We start from the raw sequence: 21,693 nt of genomic DNA on the forward strand, positions 1-21,693 counted from the left end.
TATCCTTAGAATATATTTTTATTGATAGTTTTCTAGTTTTTCTTCTAATGGTTCCTATACGGATGTTGGCAACTAGCTTGGCAAGCCTGATTTTGAGTTCGGCTGAAATTTTTCCGGTCTACTATAGTGAGGTCCACGTTGTAATGGCAGTGGAGAAAGATAGGAGAAAAACGTTGCCGATCCTCTGTCTTGTCAATGCCTTCTATAGACGGTAGCTAATAGAGGTTGATGTAATATTAAGTGCCGTTTGCACAGTGCCTGTTTAAACTAAATTTCATCTTAAACTGGAGTAAATCTATATCAAGTATCATTTGTTATAATGTGATTCATTTTGAGTTTAAGCCAACAGCTGATTGAATTCAGTTTAAGCTTTCACTGTGCAAACGGCCCTCACTAGCCCTTATTCTCGTTTAAAATAATTATATTCTATTAAGTAAGAAATTATATTTTTCAATAATTTCATAATAAATTTTTATAATTGAGATGAAATATTTTGTTACTTAATTAGGCGACAATAGGCGACCACTGAAGGGTCACTATAGTGAGGTCCATGTTATAATGACAGTATTTTTTCAACTTTGGTTTTGCTATCCTTGTCTATCATTCGACAATGCCGGTGGTACTACCCTTTTCTAGGTCCACAACGATGCCAATTATGTTTTTGACGGTGTAGAAATATAATTAATTAATGCAGAGAATCGGCATCGCTATTCTCCTATCTTTATCCACTGCCATTATAAAGTGAGTAGAACTACTATCTGTCCATCCATTGTTTTCGGCGGCCTCACATTTGCAATTGAAACCCACTAATAAACTTAATATATGGTTAAAACTAAGTATTTTTGCAGATTAAAAAAAATTTTTTTTTTGGATAAGATGGGATTTAATATAGGTATTTATTTAAGAAGGTAAAAGAAGAAGGTATGAAGAAATTCATAAAAGAAGGTACAAAAAACATGATAGTGTAAAAGGTAGAATACGAAAGTTTCACTTCTCGAAAAATGTTATTGTTTCTAACATAAGTACTCGAAAATTATATTCAATTCTTAAAATTTTAAGCAAGGTGTAGAAAAACTGCAAATAATGTTTTTTTTTCCAAAATGTTAATGATAGAAGTTGAAAATGCCAAATGTTCATATCATTGTATCTGGAAGTCTAAACTGTGCTTTTATTTCCATCGACAATAATTATTTCAGCAATTTAAACTTTTTCTTGTTTAGTTTTCCAAAACTTTTCTTCGAGCGCACATTTGAATTTCCACCATGTTGGAAACCACGAGCCTCTAGTTGACAAGGCAGTCAGGAGAGGCCAGTAGCTGTCGAATCGAGGCATTGAACGCCAGACCAATAGCATCGGTGTTGCTTTGTTCTAACCCCCTCCCAGAAATTACCCAGCCTAGCTTTAAGAAACGGTTAAGCTGCAGGGACCTGTGTATCATTTTCACATGTAATTTGACATTTATTCTCTTTATTTCATTATAATTTTACTATATTATTGTAGTATAAGGTGTGTGGATTATGCTGAATTGATCTGCTCGTAAATAGAAAGTGTGTAAACGACAGAAAGTTGACACAGATGTGAAGTACGTGAACCTCTTCCCTTCACAGAACGATCAACCATTACAAAGATGGTTGAACTGTAGTCCGTGGCGTAGTTTCTATAAAATTATTATGTTTTGCAATTAGTTACTATATTAGTAAAGAATTATCAACTAGCTAACTTTAGAATGCTTTTGCTAATTCTTTCTTATTGCAAAATTCGAATCGAACTAATTTTCTTTTGTGATAATATCTGCTGGTCTTTCCATAGATAAGTTGAGAAATAAGATTCATCTAATTAATTTACATCAATATTTTTTTAATTATTGACCATTTTAGTTTTTGTAAAATTGTAAATTATTCTACGTGTGGAATTGGCTTTGTATTTATGTATCTTATGAAAGTTATTTCCAATCTACTGAGGTACGTAATTATACTGATTGTAGTGCTTGCTGAATTACCTATAGTTACAAAACAGAATTTCTATTTATTATCATCATATACGTTTTCTAGGCTAAGGTATCTATTTTTTATTAATGTAATAACTTAATTGCTTTCTAATCTCTGAATTCTCAGAGGCTGCGCACCTTTCTCTAGAAACATAACCTAAGTGTTTTTAAAAATAGGTTAGAGTCCAGATTGCTAATAAGCAATTATTGAATTCAAAAATGCATGGTTTTTATAGACTGCAGTATTTTATGAAAGTAGAATGTACATTCAGTAATAATACTCTTCTCCCAGTTGATTAATCAAGCCCAAAAGAACGGTACCGTATCTACTCTTTCTTTGCCACATGTGCCACCAGCTTTTGTAGAAGAGTTTGAGCATGTTCTCTCCATAACCATGAATAATTGAAAACTTTTTTTTTAATTGTTAGATAAGAGTTTTAATCTTATTTTGTCAAATGAGTAGTCTTTATTCGATGAATATTTTCAACATGTTCTATTTCAACTTAATTTGATTGAAGCTAGTTTGATAAAATCCCTTAATTCATATCAGTCATAGACTTATAGCTGTTATTATTATTTCTGGTTTGATACAGTAGTATAACCACCAAGATTATTAAATAGATCATTTTTAAGTTTTTCTTCACCCCCAAAAAAGGTCTGGCAAATTTTCCAAATCATACTTGTGAAAAAATTCTTAAATATCAGCGATCTTCGCTGTCACTTTTATTTTACTCTACATAAAGATCTAACTGGTTTGGAAGAGAATATTTTGTTAATTCTCCTTATTCAATTGATTTCGTGAGGGTAAGATACCTACTGGAACAGAACCACTTGAGGGAAATGAGGGTCGATGTGGTCTGACAAGTTGATCCCTAGTTTTACCTTGCGGGGCGGGCGGATGCCAAAGTAACTCAACTGCGTATGACTGACTGCTATATCCTAATTATAAAATTACAGCATGCCAGGCATTTTTTGTTTATGTAGTCTCCACCAACAGCCAGGGCTGCGGGAATAGTCTTTTCATCTTCTCTTTTGTATGGGTTGTGTGTCTTCTTACGGTCTGTTGGTATGTTCCTCTACAAACTCGTCCAAGCTGTAGTACATACTACAAGTGTAGTGTTAATAGCTTGTTAACAAGATGTTATTGTTTTGGATATTGGTTAGTAGCGTCTTGATGATGTTAAAGGGATAACTCAATTAAAGGATCAACTTGTGAGACCGTGATTGTAGGCCTTACTTACTTCCTGTTACTTGTTACTTCTTTTGTCTTCTCCGCAGTCTGCTTGACCGGGGAATCGTCCTTTTCGTGGGGGAGTCGGTGTTCACCTTTGTTTAAGGTGTGAGAAAGTGTGGTCATCAATGAATTCTGTAATACAATAGTATGGTCTGTCTATCAGGTATTGTTTTAGGCTTTTTATGAAGGTGTTGCCATTCACTAGGGATTTTATGTTGCCAGGAAGCAGGTTAAACAGGTATGCCCCCGAATAGGCTGGAGATTTACTATACTTTTTAAGTCGATGCTGGGGGAGGCTTATGTCATCCACGTTGCGTGTTCTATAACTGTACTTATCTCGTCTTAAAGCCGGACTTTGGTTTACCGCTAGGATGATGGATTCCAGGATGTTTATCGAGACTACTGTGAGGATACCAGTCTGCTCAAAGAGTGGCTTACAGTGTTCTATGTAGTTTGATCTTAGTAGGATTCGCACTGTCCTCTTTTGTATATTTAATATTCTCTCGAGATTTCCCTGTGCTGGTGATCCCCATGCGACGATGCCATATCTTAGGTGTGACATCCTTCTGTTAGCATGAATAAGTTAGTCACTATTACAAATAGAAAACCAAGTACCCTTTTTAAAATTGTTTAGTCACAACATGTTCCGGCAGCTATATGATGCCATCCATAATCAAGTTGACTTGATTTTATAATGGCATCATATATCAAGTCAAGTCAACTTGATTATGGCATCATATAGCCACCGAAAAATGTTGTGACTAAACAATTTTAAAAAGGGTACTTGGATTTCCATTCATATTGAAGAGTAGCCCTAAAGAAAAAAGACAGTTATTACAAAATATGTGAGATGCGTAAGGTTAGGTACATCTTGTTTCTGCCTTTGTCAGTTAGCATTTTTTTGTTTCCTGCATTTCTTAGGTTAATTATTTCAAAATTACGTTGATACCTTCTTCATCCTTTACCACACTTTTGGGATCGATGTCGTCATAATATAAATCACTACTTAACACATGATTATGATCAAGATGGCAGTGTGTGGGATCCTACCCAGGTTTCAAACAAAACACACAAACATGCCAAAATCTGAGTCAAGTCATTGTTCAGAAACTCCCGAAAACTGTAATAGGCCCTGACCTTCAAGCATTTGGTCACTATTCTTTCAAATGCACCCAATTCCAAATGTTTACCCGCGCTGGTGGCTGGTTGAAGAAGCGTAACGCTGAGTTCCTGTAGCATACCTGCGATCTCTGGAGGCGCATCCTGCGAATGTCAATCAGCACTCGATGCCTGTTGTTGTAGTGATGCACATCTGACCGGGTTTCCAAGTCCTCAAGATACCCAGCCTAACAAAAAGGGACTTGCAGTGTGCACGATGTTCACTTACAGTCACCCGGGCATACCTTTGTTGCAGCTTCAGTTCGTCCACACCTTAGGTGAATGACCCCACAAGAGTAGACCGTAGGTAATATGACAGTGAAAAAGGGGTGTGATATATCATGATATGATCTATGACCAAGTGCATCATCTCAGTCATCTTATTGGTAGTTTATGAGTGATTTTCTCTTAATAAACTGGTCAAAGACATCACTAGCACTTCATCCTATGTCAAGTTGTTAACATACAAAAATATTTCGAAGCACATAATTATATATCATATTGCTTTAGAAATAAAGCTTCTCATGCGTGCAGCTTTTATAATGCTGAAAGATGTAAAGTTCCAATCCTGTCCATTTCCCCACTGAAAATATCTTCTCTAATCTATTGTAACAAGGTTGGAGAGAAAAGCATAGTTGAACGTAGGATTTACAATATATATTTTTTTCAGCTTCTACTTTATATCACCATGTCTTTGTATATCTCAGGATTAAAATTTACCAATGATCTGTTAATTTTCATTACCTAGAGCATTTCTAGCATTCCTAAACTTACACCCCTTTAATCATCTCCTTCAACTTTCTGTCCAACATATTGATTGAATTTTACTAAGTATGCACATTGCTGGAATATTAATTGGGTTTCATAATCATTCTCGTCCTTCAAAAGTAGCATATAGTACAAATTTGCCGGCCAGGTTAGCTGAGACGACCAAGGCGTTGCACCCTTCAGTCTGCTATCTGGTCGTGAGTTGGAATCCCATCCGCCGGTAGGCATGCACGATTGATCATCTCATCAAATAACCCTCGCAATTTCTATTACCCACTCAAAAGTTAAAAGCTCATGTGGGCATCATCCGATATAATAATAAATTCATGTATCTATATCACTAGCTCCCAAAAGGTATCATTATTCATTCAATCTTCATAAATCAAAACATTTTTTAAGGAAAGTAATTTTTTATTCCTCAAGTATATTTCATTTTTTAAGTAAAGTAATATTTCATTCCTTTAATAAAAAATATTGAATTTACTCTACATTAGATTGTTCATCTTCCCAATCCTTCTATTTTTTTCAGATCCTTCTATCACATGTATTTTGAATATCCACCTTGTATATTTGAATATTTTTAAGTTTATTTAAACTTTATTTTAATTGATGATTTTCCATTGAGATAAACGTACCATACTGTATAGATGATCAATTGAAAAAAAAGGCTTTCAAGTTTTTCCTATCTAGATTTCTTTTATTACATTGTTTTTAAACGCTCTTACTTGGAGAAATTATTCGGGAAATCTTTATGTTTATCAAAGATATCATGTTTGAAATATTATAGTTATTGAAAGTCTTATAACAGTTTAATCATAATAAATTGTGAAAAGACGAATGTGATATACCACCAACTTCTGGGATTGACACTGGACTTCACACTCAACTTTTCCAATGTCACAAACTTTGAGTGTTGATAGCCTTTCAGTAATTAATTAAATTGTTGCTTGTAATACTAACTCTGAGTGCTAATAGACTTTCAGTAACTAATTAAATTATTGCTTTTAATAAATTGAAAAAGGTATGTGGTTGTCTCTGCACTTAGAACCGTATCTGAATACTTGGATTGAAAAGTTTCGTTCTCTCGGTGGAACCAAGAGAATCTGCAAAAAACTTGGGTATCTGTGTGAAACCAGCTCCAGTAACATAGGTTGACAACTTTAATTAACTTATTGGTCGTTTGAAACTCGCCTTGAAAAGTACGTCCATTCATCTCTTAACATCATCCTTCTCATTATCCTTGCACAAGAATAGGGCACAAACCTCAGAAAAAATGAATGAATATTATTTGGAGATGAATCTAGAATAGGGGAAAAAATTTTGTTACACAGATTGTTATAATTCACTGAGAATTAACAATAATTGTTGATTAATAATTGACAGCAAAACATTTTTGAATCACGTAAGGGGTCGGGATTCTAGTTGTAGCTCATTTCTATTTAGAATTCCAATTTTAAATTCTTAATTCACATTTCCAGTTTGAACCCGCATGTCTTCAATCTAGAACTCTTTGTATGATTCAATAAACTGATTTACTCTGGACTTTTCTATGGCTGTCCTCATTAGTGTATGGTGGTCAGATAAAAAGGAATGTAGAAAAATGTTATGTTTATTCCTGTCTCTTGTTTAGATGATGAAATACGTTCATCCCCTTTCTCTTTTATGTAGTCACTATGTATTGTTACGGCTCCATTGGAAGTTCACGTTGGCTCAGTTTTCTGTTTGGATTGTCACACATCTTGATAGAAAGAGTTTTCTAACCACAAAATTAGCTAAATGCAATGCTTAGTCAGCTTAATGGTTTGACCACACATTAAACTATAATGAGTTTAAAGTTGATGTGATTTTCTGCGGTCACATTCATGCGGCTTTCATCTTGTCCAATTTTATTGACAAAATGCACGATAATTTATAATATCTCGTCGATTGAGCATTAAGCTGCTGCCTTGCATACGACTGGTCCTTGAGAGGCTTTTGTTCAATGATCGCTTGTTCATAAGTAGTGTGCTCTACACATTGTTCAATGTGTACTCTAACGGAGCTCTTCATGAGTATGCCAGTTATATTTTTTATTTTTGCAATCTCTAGTCCCAGCTTAAATTATTGAATGAAGGGCTTGGTTCGAATTGAACTTTTTATCATGATGATCGGTTTGAAAGATTTGATTTTTTCACTTTTTGAATGAGGTTTTCAGTGAATATAAGAATGAATTTGTTGTTTTGTTTCATGTCTGGTCTATTCGAATAATAAAAGGGTTCCCATTGAGAAAAAATACATTTTTTCGTACCGGTGCCTCCTTGTTATACGTGAAATGTAGCTTTAGACCACACAGTTTGAGCTTTTTTACCTGTATTCCAGAGTCTTGATTGTATTTCCTGTATTCATGAGTGCGTTTGGGCTGTTATGCCTGTTGCACTCCTAGATTTTTGTAAGAATAAATAAATAAATCTATATGGTTCAGCTTGTTTCTGTACCGGTACCCAAAAATACCCAAACATCTGTTTCTCAAACCCTCTTACAAGTACTGTATGTAGTTGACAAGTATTGAATTGATAAATTTTAACGTTTCTTAATCACTAATCTGAAATGAATTGTTTTATTTTGCAAACGGCCACCTTGCGTTCCACCTGGCAGTCCTGGTTTGAGAACCACTGCTTTGGTATTCTGTCTTTAGTACGGTATCCTTATTAGAAAGTTTCATTGGTTTTAGTCTCCAAATATTATTTTCTAGTTTTATATTTGAGCTAGGTTGGGTTCTTTTGGAAAAACTGATATTGAAAATGACTGAAGTCTTCATCTTGGTAATTGGAGCTTGTATACACTTCTAGTTGCCAAAATGCTACTGCATTTTTATAACGCTGTTTAGAATTACTGTACAGTAAAACATTCTTGAAGATGCAGAGTATTCTAAAAGATATTCATAGTTTTTAAATAGTTTCCATTCGAATTCATCAATAGGTATATTTTATCAAAATTTTGGATTTTTTAGTGTAAAATTCGTATTACGTGCCTTCTCTTTCCCTTTCAAGTTATTTCAATTGTATGTATTTCAGGATTATTTGGTTCAGAAATTGAAAACTGTTTAATGCCATTTCAGCATTTTAGAGGTATCCTATTGGTTTACTTTGTTACTTGGTGGGAAAATGTTCATTGAGTGAAACTGAGAGGTCTATTATTTATTTCCATTGTATTTGTAACTAAATTTTTCCTACACTATTAATTCAACGTTTTTCTTGTGGGTATAGGAAAGCTTTTCAGATTTCTACTTCTAAAGTTCATGGGCTAACCCGGTTTTTTTTTAGTTTTCGAAGATCCATTCTGTCTTGTAAAATTGCAAAAACACTAATTATATCGCTTGGAAAGGGTAGCTTTCTTCATGTAATGATCATAGGTTTTATGCATGATAATTGGAAATAATTTTAAATCTTGTCAATTCATAGTGCCATGTTGATTTATGTATCGTGAGTGGCTAATCACTCATACACATACTTCAGCTCCTTATCAATCTATTATTTTCCAATTATGTATGAGTTGTTTGTTTCTTCGATTTGCTTCAGTTATTTTCTCATTTTTTCTAATCTGTATTCGACTTATTTATTTGTTGATCTTCGAGAGAGTTCAGCTCATTTTACCAATCAACAATTTCAACTGGCTCATTTCCAACAGGCTATCAATATTCAAGAATCGCGAATCAGGTTCAAGATGTGTTTTTGTAAGGCTCTCTGTAAACTAATAATAGCATAAGGTTGCTTTTTGGATATTTAAAAATACTTCTTAGTTTTCCAAATCTGCCGAAAAAAATCACTTATGTTTCAACGAATCAATAATTTAGTATTTTCTTATCTGTGTAGTTATGCCATTTTTTATAGATATTTCAAGTATTTTATAAAAATGATATAAATTTATCGGTGGAATAGTTTTCTAGAAATTTTTACCTGCCTTCAAATTTTCTTAAACCAATCAATAATCTACGTCTCCATCTACATCAATAATATTATAATATTGATTTTATTGTCAGTCAATCTTTCATAAATTATTGTCTATGTATATTTCATGTGGCATTTGTAAATTAGAAGGCTGAAGGAGAAACAGCAAAAAATAGAGAATAAGTAAAGCCATACTTTAAATAATATAGTTAACTGGAATATGTGAAATGATAACTGTCGCTACAGTACAGTATCTTGAATAAAAAATGCACTTCGTTTGAACAAGTGACTCACTATCGATTTCAACCAACTTATCATCGGCTTCAATCTAGATTGATTCTTCTCAGTTTACATAATAATTAATGCATATATTTTTCGTAATTTTCGGAGGCAACTGAATAATGGTAGGCTACGCGAACTGGGGAAAAGAGTAAATAACCCTTCCCCCCTCCGCCGCCCCGTTTACATAGTGGTGGGAGTGAGATGGTTGTACTGTAATAGCTAATTTCAGATCAATTTGGTTGTTTGTGTGTGTATATGCAGTGTGCCTTGGTTTGCCGTTTATTGTGATTAGATTTGATGGCGATGGCGATACTCGGTCTCTGTCAATTAGAGGAATCCAGCAAAAGGGGGAAATGAATGGGAAATAATTGGCCGGTTCCAAGCCATTAAACAACAACCTAACTTCCCATAGCAGCCGCAGGCTTGTATTGCACAGACCTCCATTGTACCCAGATAAGTTAGACCATGAATTTATCACTGTTTGTGCCAATTGTTTTTCTCTTCTGATGCCTCTAGTTTTTTGTTCCAATTTGTTGTTTTTCGTCTCTTCCTTCTGCTAGCACGACTTTTTCACAATTTTGTCTATTGTTTATCGTTTGGATGCTAGGAGTGTTGTTGAAATATCGGTGGAAGCGTTTATCGATTTGTGATGGATGCAGACTTCTTGAACGGAACGGATTTTGTGACTGGTTTGGATTTTTTCAGGACTCAATCGGTTTTCTCTTGAAGCTGCACAATATTTTTGAGAACATTCTGTGTTTTCACTCTCAATACAAATCCTATTTCTGCTTTTCACTTTGTTATATTCTCCATCAACTAATTTTAACTAATGGTTGCAATAAATTGATCATTCTTCTCCTCCTTAAAATGATTTTTAACTTTGAATAGAATCGATTTTCTCTATTAATCCGACAATTTAACTAACAATTTTCTACACGTAATAATCTTATTCTCGTCATTTTGCTATTATAAATTATTTACTATTATAAATTATTTGCTATTATAAATTATTTGCTATTAATAAATTATCGTTATTTATATTTTAGATTCCCTCGCATAAACATCCATAATTTAAACAGCCAAATTTGAAATGTTCCAAACCCTTATCAACTTCGAAAAACGTTTCTGTTGATTAAAATTTAACTAACAAATCAAGTAACCCTGGTGAAATACTTTATTAGAAAATATGTACATAAAGTTTCAAACTCCACAATGATGAATAATACAATGGTATTCATATAAGTTACTACTCTCTATTTCAAGTAATTACTGAAGTATGTGATCAGAGCACCTGACTTGAAATTGCACCAGATGCACAATGTCTGAAGTCTATTTGCGATTCATGTTGATATGTTTTTGTCATCGTTCTTCCTGGACATCTGGACCATTCACAACCCTTGGGGCTCATGTGGGAATCATGCTCAAATTAAATTTTTGCCTTCAAAAAAGAATTCAACATGTGTATAATACAGACAAGATGGATTGTAAGCTTAAGCTCCCAGCACAATGGATGATATAATATACAGCTGAATCTCTCAGCTTTTGAAATAATTCCCCATGCAGCTGAAATACTATTCTAGGAAATATTTCACTTGAATTCCAATTAAACTGGCTTTTGTGATTTAATATTGAATCAAATTTATTTTGAATACAATTTCTTTGATAATTTTGGTTCAAAGCAATTGAGATTAGTTGATTGTTAACGTGAATACGAATTAGAGCTCAGGTACAATTTTCCTTTTCCTCTGTGATACTGTTTTCATACTCTTCCAGTAACTATGACAATATGTGTGTACACAGTTTCTGTGTAGAAACTTCACAATTTTTTTCTCTCTAGTACACGTCGTATCTTGCAATTTCCATTGAATTTTTCAAGTAGATGCAGCTTTTGCTTACTAGTATGTATTGTTTCTCATAATCCAGGTAGAAATAATGATGTCATTTTACTCCTACTTCCTGGGAATTGAAAAGTTTAACATTTTCTGTGCTTTGGTAGATTAATAAAAAACATAACATAAATTAAAATTTTTAAAGCGGTAGCACACAATAGGCTAATCAACAAAGGAATATAGAGCTCAGATATTCCAATATCATACAATTTATTTTGAATAAATACACACTCCTGATTTATCACTAACACACTATAAGTGCGGTTAGTGATAAATCATTTTAGTGACAAACCTTTTTTTATAAATGCCGGTTGCACAAAAGCCAGTTGAATTTTAACCGTGATTATTTTTCGAGAACCAATCAGAGAAGCCGTCTCATCAAAAAGGCCTTTTATGATTGATTCTCATGAAATTAATCACGGTTAAAATTTAACAGGCTTTTGTGCAACCGGGTCTTATTAATTTGGCTAAAAAATAAAACCAATTTCAGTACATGGCTTACCATAGTAAAGTAGCTTGATCCCCTTATTAACATCTATTATTATTTACATCTATTTAGGTGGCATCTAAGTTATCCATGTATTTCATTATCATTTTTGTAAAACTTTGTACTGTTTTTATTCTTTGAAAAATCCACCAGAGCCTCATTTGGCTAAGCCCTAGTGTAGATATGTTTGTTGCCTTACAATATAAAAATAAAATTAGTAAAGTTGGAGATTATCTCAGAAATAAAATAGAAAATTAATGTGGCCAAAAATATCATCACAATTTATTATACAGTTCAAAAGGATGTTTGCATGAGTCAGTCTTTCAACCAACTATTTAAATTTAGGAAAACCGGATAAAGTAACAATTTTGAATTATAAATAAATTAGGTATTATGGTCTTATATTTATAATAACAAAATTGAAAGCAAATCATTTAAGAAGTCTTGACTTTCAAACTAAAAAAAAATCGAGCCGAATAACCTCATGGATTATTTGAATTTGATGATATTATTGAGATTGATTTGAATTATTGTTTTTGAAAATAATTAATTTGTTGTTTTCTGTGTTGCAGGCTTTAATTTTAACAGTGATAAGTTGAAACTAGGAAGATGGTATCAACGAGACAGCAGAGCAACGTGGGTGGAGGCAACTCTTCATCTTCCTGCCTGTCAGCGGCGCAGTCGCAGTCTTCTGCGCATGCGAACTCCTCGTGTGCATCCTCGTCGGACACCTCGTCGACGAGCAAGTCGTCCCGGCACCACCTGACATCCGCGGCGGCCTCCTCAAGTTACCATCATCATCACCAGGATGTCACCAGTACGGTCGCCGTACAGTCCTCATCATCATCATCATCATCATCATCATCATCCTCGGCCAACTTGCAATTGTTTGATCTGCCGCATGAGGTGCTCGAGAAAATACTCAGCTATATTGGCTACAAAAATGTGTCGCAGTTGCGTTTGGTGAGTTGACAAAATGTAAAACACTAACAAACAACAAAATATGAAGATAAAATCTCATATATTTTGTATGTAAACTGATGATTTAAGTAAATTTAAAAATAACTTGTTGAAAATTATTAATTATAACAACTTCCAGCTATAATCGCCATGAGTTCGCTCGAATTCCTTAATGAATGAATTCCTTATTCACTTGAATAAAAAACAAAATACTGAAATCCAACAGATCCCCTAATTAGAGTAAGCCTATGTGTAAAAATGGTTTGCCTTGAAATAACAGAAAATTGGACATAAGTTCAGGAATTGAATAGAATTGAAAATAAACTAGGCCAAAGTTGAACAGACCTCTGAATAAGTTGATAGGCTTTGAATAGACTTCAAAAATATAGGCTAACAATAATACTATTATTTAATAAACTGAGAAAAATACCTCTCCTTCCCTACAATTTTCCTTTGTTATCTTATGATAAGGTAAGGTTTACATCAGTGTAAACCACATAGTTACAAATACGTATCCAAATACTATACAGAGTGTTTCAGAAGTAGTGTCGAACATTTTGGGGTATTGTTCCTGGATGATAGGAGACTACAAATGACGTATTTGAAGTGTCCAAAACTCAGCGGTTATCCTTGTAGCTGCCATTTTGTTTTTTCACTTTTTATCTCAAGAACGAAATGATTTATTGATCTGAAATTTGGCATAAATATTTATGCTATAAAGACTCAACTTTAAAAAATAAAATGGAAACTTTTCGATGTAAATTTTCAAAATGGCGGCCATTTTAAATTTTTGTTTGCAAATTTCTCGAAAACCGTTCACTTTACAGAAAATTAACAAGAGACAAAAACGTTAGCAAATTCTATCAAGATTTCAAGGATACCTCATTTATTAAGATTGGTCAAAGAATAACAGATAAATTTATTATTTTCGTATTGCATGCATGACCACGTTTCACAATTTAAACATCAATATTACATTAATTTCCATCGTCCCGAACAACATTTCGTTCTTGAGATGGAAATTTCCAAGTGAAAAAACAAAATGGCAGTTATAAGGATAACCGCTGAGTTTTGGACACTTCAAATACGTTACTATACTTATAGTCTCCTATTTTCCATTTCCAATATTGTATTTAAGATGAAGCTCTGAAAGTTGGTCTAGCTCAATAGCCAACATTTGAGTGGTACTGTAATAAGATCTAAATTTAATCCGGAATCTTATTTCAGAGGACTGTTTCATTTGTAACACTTACAAAAGAAACTATATTATAATTATGCTAAGATTTTTCCAATAATCAAGTGTTGTGTTCTTAATTTAGGCAAAGATGGGGTTTGAAAGAAAAGAAAACAAAAAATACAGTGGGTTCTGTTGAGATGGGGTGGAATTAATAAATTTGTTTAGAATGTAGTTGATTATGTTATCCTGTGTTGATGGAGGAAACGTTCATTATTTTCAGTAAGTTATTGACCCTTTTTTCATTGATTATAGGTGTGTCGCCATCTAGATCGTGTATGCAGTTCAGTTTTAAATTTAACGTTTCAAAGGCTACAGAATCAAATGCTTCATAGGTAAGTTGTTAATTTATCGTGCGATTTTCAATTTAAATTGATTTTTACATTGGTCGATTATAACTTGACCATTGCTATCTCTAGTTGAGTTGGGTCTACCAACCCAATTAGCTGGCAACGCTGTAACAGTAGGTCTCAAGTCATAAGCTATTCTACTACATAGAGCATACTCCAATTCATTTTAACTTTCCACTGCATTCAACTTGATTCGCACCAGGTTTTGGGAGCCGAGAGGAAGTAAACAAACATGCGCGTGTGAGACTGGATCTTGGAGTAGCAAGACCGATTCACAGTGGCTGTCTTTGCCATAGACTGAACTGAATAATCCCATACGTAACTCTGTTTCCATGAAAACATTGTAGACTGGAATTCATGAGTCACACAATAAACAATGGATATTGAGTCATCACTCTTGAACGTGCTCAAGTGATATGTCGTCTCTCTTTCCAATGAATCAACTATAGTTTTGCAACGTTGCTATTCTGAGAGACCGGGCAAGCAACTAGAGATGCTTGAACACATGTATGAATTTGTTCATTTATCAAAATAATTAGAATTTTCAGATGAAATTTTAGATGATATTGAGGAGTCTGATCTTACTAAAATGTATAACTGCAACAACATGGTCAAAATTGTAATAGTGGGGACCAATATTCGAGGAACAAGTTTTTTATATTTTTTAGAAATAATATAGTCAATTTTTGCACTTGTTTTGTTTGTCCTGAATCTAATTTAATCTTAATATCAGAATTATGATTAAAAACGAACGAAAAATTGAATTCGGGCTGTTCCACAGTGTTTTTCCTTATAGCGGTTCGATTCCGCTTCTTGACTATCCACACAAAGTTGGAAAAAATATATTCGAAATATTCATAACAAAATGAGGTTGAATAGAAAGTAATTCCAATCTTTGAATCAGATATACTGTATTTGATTTTATTAGAGTAATTGAATAATTGATGTAGCTATAATGAGATTCACTTAGAAGTGTGCCAGAACTTGTCACAAATATCAATGTTGACAGTTTGAAGTGTATCTCACTATGAATAGTAGGCCTATGCCTATCTATCAGCAGCTTAAGTGCGTCCTCCTAGAAGGTCAGCGCTCCTTAGCTAACTTCATAGTTTCAATAGCCGTATAATATTATAGTTCAGTTGTTGAATAGAGGTTTCTTGTGATTATTTCAGGTTTCAAGCGATAAAAGCGAAAATGCCGCGGCGTGAATCGGCAAGACGCACGCACCCACTGGCCTGTGAGTCGGACATCATAGAAACACTGCACATGCGACTCACACTCTTGCAGATGTCCTTCGGCAAGCACATCGAACGCAAACACTGCTGTTTTTTCGCCGGAGAGGTAATACTTCAACAGAAAAGCGATTAAATAAACTGATAAGACTTGGACACCTGTCGATCCGTAAACAAAGCCGTAGTGCATTCGTGTGACGTCAGCACAGGTAGGGCTCCTACATCAATAAAAATTCGTTGATTTCAGCTGATCTATATCAGCTAGTGTTTTTATTGGTGTAGGAGCCCCATCTGTTTTTGTTGTCACACGAATGCACTGCGGCTTTGTTTACGGAGGTAGTGGTCGATGTCCATGTATTTGTAAAAATAATCATGACAGTAAGAAATGATTTGACCTGATATCTAGATTCATGCGCCTGCTACTCCCGTTGTACGGGTGACCACTTGAGATAGAGGCACTTACAGCTATTATTCACTCTAAGTGGATAGTTGTAAGTGGCCAGTATGTTTTTTGGATTCAGGATGAAAAAACTTGCAGATCCGTTATAGGGATTGGTTTACCTGGAATCTAATAAACTTACTACTTCCAATAAATTATTCACTTTAAGGGCCGTTGCCATTCACTGTAAAGAGATAGCAGACATCGTGTGTCTTCAGCGTTATTGTCCTGTAGCCAGCTGGCTTAGATCTTTGAATAGTAGACTTGAGATGCGCGTGAACACTAGCGTCAGGTGATCAATTTCATAACGGCAAGGAAAGTTATGTGAGTGCGCCACATCAGATTTTTAGTTTAAGACACCATTTTTAGTTTAAGCCACCAGCTGATTGAATTCAGTTCAAGCTTTCACTGTGCAAACGGTCCTAAGTACCGTAATTGGCCACTCTTAACCTATTAACTAGTAGTTCTGTGAACAGTAGACCTCACGCAGTATTCTCATCCACAAGTACCTGATGTCACTTGTTTTAAATGTTAACAAACTCAGTTCACGTTTGAATTTGTATTCCATATGATATAATTCATCCAGTTCCGTGATAATCATTCTATCTGATGAAAATTAATTTTTTACAATCAAAAATATTATAATTTATCCAGGATTATTTAGTTGACCGAGCGAAGTGAAGTCTAAGGCTATGTACACATGGTAGCGTTGCACCGCGCGGTGCGACGCGCGTCCAAAATTCTGCTGTTGTACACATGCGAGCGTTTTATACGCAGCGTCCACCTCCAGTTTAGCAATGGAAGTTGAAGAGGTAACATGTATGTGGCTTGTGTATCGTAGATATAAAGCGAGAAAACGAAGGCAAAGAAACTTTTGGGTTCACCCTATTTTGACCGATAGATTAACGCATTGGGCCTTTGTGACACTTTACCCTAACTTGAGGAAATACGAACCCAAATTTTTTAACTATTTGCGAATGTCGATTTCATTTTTTGACGATTTGTTGGAGATCGTAAAAGACGACTTGGCATCAGGTTCTTGTTCTGTTCTTGTAATCAGGACTCGCCATATCCCATATGACACGTCGACTTTTTACTTCTTCTATAAACAATTCTGTGTCAAAATTGTTCATTTCCATGGCTGCACACTGAACAGAGTTGCTGTAAAATCACTACACAAAACAAGTGAACTAGATCAAAACTGGCGTCCGACTGCTCTCATGTGTACAGTCCAACTGACTGTAGTGTACTGGGAACTGCGCTGTCGCCGCGCGGTTCAGGTTGAAAGTCTGGGCGGCGCAGTGCGCGGCGCGTCCAGATTTGAGTGAGTGGTGCATGTGGACGCTGCCATTAGCTCCATTGTATATCACACCGCGCGGTCGGACGCGTGATTTTAAACCCTCGACTGGGGTAGGGTTTAAATTCAAGTTCTAGACTTAACTGAGCAAACACAATTCAGTTATTGTTTTGGAGTTGATAAAAATATGTCATGGAATACCTAAATTATTTGGATTAGTCCATCTATATTCATAATTTATAGTTTGCAAGTTCATTTTGGAATAAAATTGTATCAGAATTATGCGTAAAAAACTAACCTCATTGTACGACTGTGACATAACCTGAAAATGTTCAAGCAAAATAATACAATGATTGCCTTGGAATTTATATTCCAATCTGAATGTTATTATCAATGTCATATTCAACATATTAAAAATAATAATAACAATAATAAATTATTATTCCAGCTTTTTTCAAAACAAATACATTTTCAAACTCAATAGCCTAATTAAAATTTTATTCCAAAATTACTGGTTAGGATCAATGATCAATAATAGCATAACGTAAAATGAAATGTTTATTCATTCACCTTTCAAAGGTTTTGCTTTGAATAGGCCTACAAAGAAATCGAAACGTATTTTTACAAAATAGTTTTTAGAGCATGCTCATTTAAATTGTCCCGCTGTAAATCAGCTGTTTTCGTTTTGCTATAATGCTAACAATACAACAGCACAATATTGTGAAATTCCTTCATGTTTACTGCGTTAAAGTCCTGGACTCAATTAAGTCGAGAACTTGATAGACTCCGGAGTTTAGAAGATAAAATCGCGACTCAGAAAGTCAATTCAGACACAAGAGCTTATTTTAGTCCTGGACTCTGTAAGTCCAGAACTTATAGATCCCGAGCTCGGAAACCGGCCCTTAAACATTGAGAGAAATGCCAAACCGTCGACTTGAGTCTTAGACCTCACTTCGCTCGGTCAATTAATTCATCTTTTTAGTTCCTAAAGCAAGGGTGGCATTCTGGTATTTTATATAGACTGTAGCCTATCCACCTTCTTCACACATTCATAAAAGAAAGGTTCAAAACTTTTATTTTTTTCCTATATTTTCCCAAGCATTTTATTGACCGAGCGAATTGAGGTCTAAGATTCAAGACGACGGTTTGGCATTTCTCTTAATGTTTAATATAAAAGGAAAAAGGAGGCTCCTTCATACGCCAATATTAGAGTAAAAATCAGACCATAGAATTATTCATCATAAATCAGCTGTCTAGTGGACTACAATACTACCCGTTCAAAAACATCGAACATCTTGAAAATGTATCTTCCCATCAACGTTAGTAGACAGCTGACTATAATACTACCCTTTCAAAAACATAGAACATCTTGAAAATGTATCTTCCCAACAACGTTAGTAGACAGTTGACTATAATACTACCCGTTCAAAAACATAGAACATCTTGAAAATGTATCTTTCCATCAACGTTGTAGACAGTTGCAGCCAGACCTGATAACAGCGCTCACACTCACATTCCGGGACGACACGTCACGGTACGATAGAAAAAAGCTCTATGTTTATTTATGATTTTTTCTAGACATTTTAAATTGATTAATTGTAATTTACTGAGCGCGAGGTCTACTGTTCACAGAACTACTAGTATTATACAGCTGATAAAATTCGGTTATTTATTTTCAGGAACGATTTGTCAACTTTTTTTTACTCCATATGTTTGATATTCTCATCTGGCTAGAACAATGTGTTTTTGTTCAGCTGTTGATTTTTGTTTTGAAAATATCAACTCTACTGATCTGTTGGTTAACCTTTGCAGAAGCCTTCAACGCTAATTATTACAGTGTATAAATAAGATATAATAATAATTATACTATTTTAATTATCATTGTTATAATCTTTTTTATGATTTAGAATCAAGTAATATCCAGCTGAATTTCAGGTATTATTTTTATTATGTACTATTTTTTGTAGATTTTGCATTTTTCTTTACGTATATTTTTTAGCAAATAACTTGATTGTATTTTGTAATCAGCATTAATTGATCTAAAAATGTATGGTTTGATTGTTTTTGACTGAAATTTTGACTTGAAAATAAAAGTAAAAACACTCCAGTTTAAGTATAATACGCCCAGTGCCAAAATACGTCATCAAATTTTTGGTTGGGGTCATTTAGTATGTCATTTGGGCACTTTAGTTTATGGGCCGCGGAATCTAGCATTGAGACCTACATAGATTGATAGAGGAAGTCAAGACTAGATCAACCATGTATAACATTGTTGTCGATTTCCAAGTATTAGCTGAACAAACCTGGCGGAAAGTTGAAATTTTTATATAGATTTTTATTTTTTTAAATTTTTGTATAGTTACAATAGGTTTTAAAATGGTGCAATCTTATGTAAAATTTAACGCGAAATCCAATGAAACTAATTTCAGGTTTGTAACTTCAGTAGTTTTTGAGATATTGCAAAAAATGTGCAGGAAAGTGCAATTTTTTGCTTTAAAAGAGGTTAACTTGTGATAAATAGGTATTTTAAACTATTGGAATTAGTAGAATGATAATTCTAAAGAAAATATGTTCAGTCACTTGTTAGCCTCAACTAAAAATTGTTGGAAATATTTGGGAAAAAAATTGCACACTCCATACTTTTCAATTTTTTTACTATTCCAGTGACTACAAAATTAGCTAAATCTCATTTAGATTTTTGCAGGGAATCCATTGAAATAGATTTGAGGTTGAAGCCTTCATAAATTATTAAGATATTTGGAAAAAATGCAAGCTAATGTAGTATTTTAGCTTTAGAAGAGTTAAATATGTTTGCATAGGCATAGTGCAGAAAAATATTGAGCATCACATTTTATTAAGCTTCCAATGCAATTCAGAAGTTTTAAAAGATTGAAAAAATAAACAAACCAGACTTAATTAATTAAATTAAGCTTCATCCAACCTATGCTTTTCCTTACTCAAGCCTCCCCTAATCCAAGCTTCCCCTAATGTAAGCTTTTCCTAACCTAAGCTTTCCTAACCAAATTTTCGCCAAACTTAAGCTTTACTATCCCTTAACTTAAGCTAACCTAAGTTTTCCCTTACCTAAGCTCTACCTATCCTAAGATTTTCCTTACCTAAGCTTCCTAACCAAAGTTTATCCTAACCTAAGCTTCACCCTACCTAAGCTTTCTCTAACCTAAGTTTTTTTTCTAACCTAAGCTTTTGCTAACATAATCTCTCCCAACCTAAGCTTTTCTTAATCTAAGCTTTTCTAACCTAAGTTCTCCTAACGTAAGCTTTTCCTAACTTAAGCTTTTCCTGATCTAAGCTTTTCCTAACCAGAACTTTTCCCAACCTAAGTTTTTCCTAACCCAAAATCTAATAACCTAAGATTTCCTAACCTAAGCTTCCTCTAACCAGAACTTTTCCTAACTTAAGTTTTCCTAACCAAAGTTTATCCATACATAAGCTTTACCCTACCTAAGCTCTTCCTGACCTATGATTTCCCTAACCTAAGCTTTTCCTAACCCAAGCTTTTCCTAACCTAAACTTTCCTAATCCTAGCTTTTCCTAAACAAAGTTTTCCCTAACCTAAGAATTTCCTGGTTCCGAGCTTCTCCTAACCTAAGCTTTTTCTAATCTAAGCTTTTTCCTAACCTAAGATTTTCATAACCTAAGCTTTTTTCCTAATCTAAGCTTTTCCTAACCTAGGCTTTCCCTAGGTAGCAAAAAATGGAGTTGCAATATTTTTATTTGACCAAATATCTTGAACAATTTTGAGTTTAGGCTATCAAGTGATTGAACATTTTTTCTTTAGAATCTATCATTCGACTAAATCCAATAGTTTAAAATACCTATCAATAATCATGAAAACAGGTTAACCTCTTATAAATCAAAAATTTGCACTTTTCTGCATATTTTTTTGCAATATCTTGAAAACTACTGAAGTTACAAACCTGAAATTAGTTTCATTGGATTCCTGAACAGATTCTGGAACCTGAAACCGGTTCCAGTGGATTCCCCGTAAAATTTTACATGAAATTGTACTATTCTAAAACGTATTGTAGCCATAAAAAAATTATAAAAAATAAAAATCTATATAAAAATTTCTGCTTTCCACCATGTTTGTTCAGCTAATCCTTGGAAATCGACAACAATGTGATACATGGTTGAACTCGTCTTGACCTCCCCTATCGATCTATGTATGTCTCAATGCTAGATTCCGCGGCTCATATACTAAAGTGCAGCCTGTCATTTTGAACACAAAATCACAAGAAATAAACGACGGTCACTCATCATAAATTTTTGAAAAATAGTTTAGTTTTACTAACCTCTCTTTGTTCACAACATTTCAAACACCTCTAATATATTAGGTTAGGAAAAGCTTAGGTTAGGGAAAGCTTTATGTTAGAAAAGTTAGGAAAAGCTTTAGGTTAGGGAAGTTCGATAGTCAAAATGGCTTATAGGT

The 21,693-nt window shown here is 34.1% G+C and overlaps 1 protein-coding gene across 3 annotated transcripts in view; it reads left to right on the plus strand.

Annotated features, from left to right (window-relative positions):
* Positions 1-1,322: 1,322 nt before the first annotated feature.
* Positions 1,323-21,693, plus strand: part of LOC111044316 — a 54,731-nt gene continuing 34,360 nt past the window's right edge. The window contains exons 1-4 of one of the 3 annotated variants that reach the window (XM_022329416.2): positions 1,323-1,446; positions 12,304-12,694; positions 14,181-14,260; positions 15,448-15,616. In XM_022329416.2, coding sequence (XP_022185108.2) covers positions 12,341-12,694; positions 14,181-14,260; positions 15,448-15,616 — 603 coding nt within the window. In that variant the 5' untranslated portion in view covers positions 1,323-1,446; positions 12,304-12,340. Of the gene's footprint in view, positions 1,583-1,939; positions 1,962-12,303; positions 12,695-14,180; positions 14,261-15,447; positions 15,617-21,693 lie in introns of those variants that run through there. The other 2 variants (XM_022329417.2, XM_022329418.2) reach the window with 2 other exon arrangements.

Source organism: Nilaparvata lugens, chromosome 8 (genome assembly GCF_014356525.2).
Source record: "Nilaparvata lugens isolate BPH chromosome 8, ASM1435652v1, whole genome shotgun sequence".
Classification (NCBI taxonomy): domain Eukaryota; kingdom Metazoa; phylum Arthropoda; class Insecta; order Hemiptera; family Delphacidae; genus Nilaparvata; species Nilaparvata lugens.